The sequence below is a fragment of the Zootoca vivipara genome, chromosome 7 (genome assembly GCF_963506605.1).
Source record: "Zootoca vivipara chromosome 7, rZooViv1.1, whole genome shotgun sequence".
NCBI classification, from domain to species: Eukaryota; Metazoa; Chordata; class Lepidosauria; order Squamata; family Lacertidae; genus Zootoca; species Zootoca vivipara.
In genome coordinates, this window is record NC_083282.1 from 16,792,900 (window position 1) to 16,798,919 (window position 6,020).

The window sequence follows — 6,020 nt, forward strand, 5'->3', positions numbered from 1 at the left end:
TTATTGTGGAACTTTACCCCTTGAGGGCTACAAAAATATTAGTCTAGGTATTTCACACAAATAGGGCTACTCTTAAAAATGTTAAACTCTCTTATATTAATAGAATATCAGTATTCTAGAACTTCATTTTTGGAAAGCAATCTGAATTGCAGGTGGCACAATTTTTGACCCATTATTCTCCTTACATTTTTATAAGCATGGTTAGGAAATTTAAGGCAGACAAAACATTCACACTGTTCTCAAGATGATTTTAGTACGAATGCTAAACCGGAAGACGGTTACTGTTGTGCCATTGCTGAGAAGTTACGTATGTTTTGCTGTTGATATTGAAGTGAAAGCTTACAGTGAAAATAAAGTTTTCTCCCTGCCCAACTTTTTATGTATGAACTTGGGGCTGCTGTCCCTGCACTTGTTGCTCACCAACCCCTGCCAAATAAATCCCTTTATGCCTTATCCAACCTCCCCCCTCCCAATCCCCTCACAGCTCCTTCAGATCAATGTCTATTCCAGGCATTCCCAACCTTCAGCCCTCCAGATGTTTTGGACTACAATTCCCATCATACCTGACCACTGGTTGTTAGCTAGGGATCATGGGAGTTGTAGGCCAAAACATCTGGAGGACCGCAGGTTGGGGATGCCTGGTCTATTCCCTCACAGCTCCTCTGTGCCCTCCAACCGTGCTTTATTCAAACCTTTGCTGTTGTTTAAATCTGTCATCTCTTTGCTCCCCTCTCTTGCAAATTTAGGGTTGTGATGGTTACATATCCTCCAATGGGGACTGCACGGTGACAACCTTACATTTTTATGGACATAGAAAAATGGAGGTTGCCAGTGGCAATCTTAAATATTCTGATGTATAGGAAGCAGAACAAGCAGAAACAAAAGTGTTTAAAAAAGAATTCCAACAAATTCCTACCTGAATAACTACCCTAAGGTGAACTTCTTGACCAGGCATCCCCAAACTTCGGCCCTCCAGATGTTTTGGACTACAATTCCCATCATCCCTGACCACTGGTCCTCTTAGCTAGGGATCATGGGAGTTGTAGGCCAAAACATCTGGAGGGCCAAAGTTTGGGAATGCCTGTTCTTGACTATCCAACTATGGTTAGCAAACAAACAAACAAACAAACAAACAATAAATGCCAAATAGAATAGATAGAAGCATAGCTGCCAAGTTTTCGCTTTTCTCGCGAGGAAGCCTATTCAGCATAAGGGAAAATCCCTGTAAAAAAGGGATAACTTGGCACCTATGGATAGAAGTTACTTGATTATTTACAGGATTTTTGTGAGGTTCACTGTAGGTCATAGTAATATCAATTACTATGCATTGGTGAACAGTAGCAAGTTCTAATATTAGTGAGCTTGGCAAGCCGTTTCACTGAAATTGGTGAAATTACTTGAAATTGTTTTTGGACCCATGCTATTTCACTTTTGCTCAAACATCTGAGTAAAACAAGAAACAATATGAAGTAGTTTGAACTCCTCCATATATCATGCTTAGCTTTCTCACCTCTGTGGACTTGTGTGGCTGCAAGCATGGCAAATGGGAGCAAATGTCGGTAGCAAACGCTGTAGTAGGATGGGATGTTTGTTCAGTGAGTTGGTTCTTTGGATTATAAAATGTTGCTGAGTATAGTGCTGCTGTTGTTTTAAATGTGACCCATCACAAGCCAACCTTCACCTTGTGAAATTTAAAAAGCCATAAATATGTTACTCTTACAGAATACAGTATATATATATATATTGTGTGTGTGTGTGTGTGTGTTTAGTCTCTTTATAACTTGTTTGCTTATATGCTGTTTAGCTCCTCCTCTGCTGTTCCTCGAAAACTGGTATTTGACTTAGGCAGATCTTCGCAGTCTTCCTCTGTAAAGATGACAACAAAGTAACTAGTAAATTTACAGTATTTCCTCTTACAAACACTTTGGAGTTGCCAGATCATTTGGCTTTGTTTCTTTTGGCTTTGTATTATGTGCCTGCTCCATAACTACTGGAATATACCACTTTCTCCATATTTTTTACTCCTCTGCTTTCACTCTTCATACAACAGCCTCACTTTACAGCTTGTGCAGCATGACCTTTTTTTAAAAAAAAATCTGCTATCACTAAAAGCTTCTTGGTTCTATTAGCTTTCAGTTGCCTTATTAGCATCTTGCTTTTATTTGAACTGCCCAATAGCAAAATATTTACATGATTCCACTGCTTTTACAGTTTCTTCTTTTGCGTGTAAGTAATGATTGTTAATCAGCTGTTTTCTTGCATCTTTAATAAACAATGGTTAAATTAAGATAGAGAAGAAAAATAACGGCAGGCAGATTATTATTTCTGTTACCTTTTTAACTAAGAACTGTAAAGTATTCTTGCAATTTCCAAGATACAAGATTTTTGCACATGAAATACTACAATAGAAATGGAAATTGGTATGTGACTGTATCTGAAAATCATGAAATCTGGTTTCTTCTCTTACAATATTACCTGAAGTCTTTAGTTTTCCATTGATTTTTTTGCCTTTACAATGCTTAAAGTGTTATATTAAAAGTGGCTAATTCATTTTAGGAAAGTGAAAGTTGTGGTATTCCTGCTCTTCAGGCATGCACATTCAGTAGTAACAAAACGTATTGTGGTGGGGAACTATAGGGGTTTAATGTGCTAGCTCCATCCTCAATATCCTTATCATCTTGTTTGAGTTGGAAGGTGACTGTTTGAAGTAGAGAACCTTCTGTACCCATGAAGGGTCAGGGGGTGGAGCTTGCACACTCATTCCCATGCCCCCCTTCTTGGTTTGTTTTTGCTTATTGTTATTATCTTGTTAACTTTTCCATTAATGCAATGGTCAAGATCTGAAGATACCAATAGTCTTGCAAGTCTCCTGTAGCTGTCTTCCAATGTTTGTCATGCCCCCAAATGTTCCGAAAGTCACTCACCCCTCTTGGTACAGCAGCATTGCAGGACAGCAGAGGCTTCACTGGAACCCCAATGTGGGAACTGGAACTGCCCGTGCCCTTCCTGATAGGTGGGCAGGGGGGCAGAAGCCCCCCCCCCACCTATCAAGAACCGGATCCTAGCCTGCACTCTGCTTTGGCAAATGGGATTCTCTTTGTTCAGTTAATGCTGAATGTGCACATCTGAAGGGGACTCCTGTAATCTGAAAACAAAATGGCTTGGCTTTAGCTGCGGTAGTGCCAGAAGCAGTCTGTTGTGTTTTAATTAAATTCTGATTTAATTATGTTCTGTTGTCTCAGCTGAACTTCTGGTAGGCAGGTGCATTGGTGAGGGAAATGATTTTACAAGTTAAAAAGTATGAATTTCACTGCATTCTGCTAAAGGCAAAACTAGATTAGTGATTAGAGATTGATGATCAGATCTCTCAGGTTCTCTTAAGAACAGAGTGTTGGGATCTCATATAGGACAAGGACAGTGGTATTGGGCAGAAGTTACCTTGTTCCCACCAGACCATTTATTTATTGTGTGTTTTATTTAAAATGTATTTCTATTAATTTAAATGTTTTCTAAAGGTTGAAGAAGGGACGTGGGTGGCACTGTGGTCTAAACCACTGAGCCTAGGGCTTGCCGATTGGAAGGTCGGCGGTTTGAATACCTGCAACGGGGTGAGCTCCCGTTGCTTGGTCCCAGCTCCTGCCCACCTAGCAGTTCGAAAGCACGTCAAAGTGCAAGTAGATAACTAGGTACTGCTCCAGCGGGAAGGTAAAACTGTGTCTCTGTGCGCTGCTCTGGTTCACCAGAAAGCGGCTTAGTCATGCTGGCTACATGACCCGGAAGCTGTACACCAGCTCCCTCCGCCAGCAAAGCGAGATGAGCACCGCAACCCCAGAGTCGTTTGCGACTGGACTTAACTGTCAGGGGTCCTTTAACTTTACCTTTTTAAAGGTTGGAGAAGGACCTTAGCCCAGTGGCAGAGCATCTGCCTTGCTGCAGAAGGTTCTAGTAAGAGCTGGGCAGCTGTGGTTTTTTAAAAAGCACTTTACAGCTCATTAAAACAATATAAGCCTTTTGAAGGTGGCTTTTTGAACAGACTTTCCTTAAAACTGCATCACTTTAGAAGAGGGACCCTTTATATTTCATATTTTTAATACAAAAGAAATGATAATTAATTTTAAATGCAGTTATGTCATTTTAAAATATTTGCTAATTACTCTATCCTTCCAAAAGAGTAGAATTGTTAGCCTTTTGTTACAGACCCTGTCCAGACATGAAAAAAGCACAAAATCATCTTACTTTCATTTGCCCCTCCTAGTGATAGTAACACTTCTAAGCAGCCCGTGGTACGTTTCAAAAGGAACAAACATCACAAAGGATCAATCTATTGTGTGGCCTGGAGTCCCTGTGGACAGTTGCTGGCAACTGGTTCCAATGACAAATATGTTAAAGTGCTACCTTTCAATGGAGACACCTGCAATGCAACAGGTAAGTAGAAACTGTTGTTACAACTACTTGAAACAATTGACTTTTTATTCACTTAAGAGCATATAATTGCATTGTTCAGGGGATAAGAAAGCTTAAAAAAAATATAAGAATCTTAGCTCTAAATCTTTGGATTTTTTTTTAACCAGACCAGTTGTAGTAGTATAAATGTAAACTATTGTTACTGTTACATACTGTCCCATCTACGTACATGAAGGCAAAACAAAAAAATAAAAAATCTCTTCCAGTAGCACCTTAGAGACCAAGTTTGTCATAGGTATGAGCTTTCGTGTGCATGCATACTTCTTCAGATACACTGACACAAAAGTCCCCAGACCCTTATGTATAGTCAGAGGGTGGGGAGGGGTATTACTCAGAAGGGTGGTGGGAATGGGTGATTGGCTGATAGGAGTGGTAAACCTGTTAACGACTGCAATGGGTCTTGCAGGAAAAAGCAAGGGGTGAGATGGCTAAAGAAAGCTTTATCATGTATAATGAGATAAGAATCCAATGTCTTTATTCAGACCAGGTCTCTCCATGGTTTTAAGCTTGGTAATGAGTTGCAATTCAGCAACTTCTCTTTCCAGTCTGTTTCCGAATTTTTTCTGCAATAAGACAGCTACTTTGAGATCTTGTATAGAATGTCCTGGAAGATCGAAGTGTTCTCCTACTGGTTTCTCTGTCTTGTGATTCCTGATGTCAGATTTATGTCCATTTATCCTTTGGCGTAGGGTTTGGCCTGTTTGTCAGCTCTCTACCGGTATATTGGACAAACAGGCCAAACCCTACGCCAAAGGATAAATGATAAATCTGACATCAGGAATCACAAGACAGAGATTAGACCAATGTCAGACCAACACAGCTACCTACCTGTAACAAGTACATGAAGGCAGTAATTCTGCAGTACGGTATGTTTCAACCCAATACCAGATTGGCACAATTGTTCTATGTTTGGGTGATTGAGAAAGGTGAGGGTTTTGTTTTGTTTTTGCAAACAGTTTGGTTAGACTGTGCTATGTTTTAACATTAAGTAGTGTCCTGAATGGTTATAAAACTCCCAATTTTCAGTGTGTGTGTGTGTTTGTATGTGATAATTGTTCACTCTGTTCTCCATCTATTTTAGGGCCAGATTTGGAATTCAGCATGCATGATGGAACCATTAGGGATCTAGCTTTTATGGAAGGTCCTGAAAGTGGTGGTGCCATTTTAATAAGTGCTGGAGCTGGGGACTGTAATATTTATACGACAGACTGCCAGCGAGGGCAAGGCCTCCATGCTTTGAGTGGTCATACTGGTACGTTTCTGGTCAAGCTTTGGTAGCCTTTGGTCTCAGCCAGTTTTACTATCTGTTGTAACAGCAGTGTGTGTTGCTGGATTAATGAGCCATTTTAATAAAGTTTAAAATTGTACACTTTACTGTGTAAATTCACAAATTTTGGCAAAACTTCCCTTGTATGTAGAACTTGCCAATTCTCTTACTTGTATGACAAAAGTGCATTTTGCTGACAAACGTGCATTCCTGGGTAGTATATCAATAATTTTAATCATCAATACAATATCAATATTTGTATTAATACAAATCAAAATTCCTTACATGC

The 6,020-nt window shown here is 39.8% G+C and overlaps 1 protein-coding gene across 5 annotated transcripts in view; it reads left to right on the forward strand.

The window, feature by feature from the left end:
* The window catches only part of WDR47 (WD repeat domain 47), a 41,561-nt gene that overhangs the window by 30,001 nt on the left and 5,540 nt on the right, over positions 1-6,020 (forward strand). For 4 of the 5 annotated variants that reach the window (XM_035123205.2, XM_035123207.2, XM_035123209.2 and 1 more), the window contains 3 exons: positions 1,805-1,885; positions 4,256-4,425; positions 5,546-5,716. In XM_035123205.2, coding sequence (XP_034979096.1) covers positions 1,805-1,885; positions 4,256-4,425; positions 5,546-5,716 — 422 coding nt within the window. The remainder of the gene's footprint in view (positions 1-1,804; positions 1,886-4,255; positions 4,426-5,545; positions 5,717-6,020) is intronic. The other variant, XM_035123206.2, reaches the window with a different exon arrangement.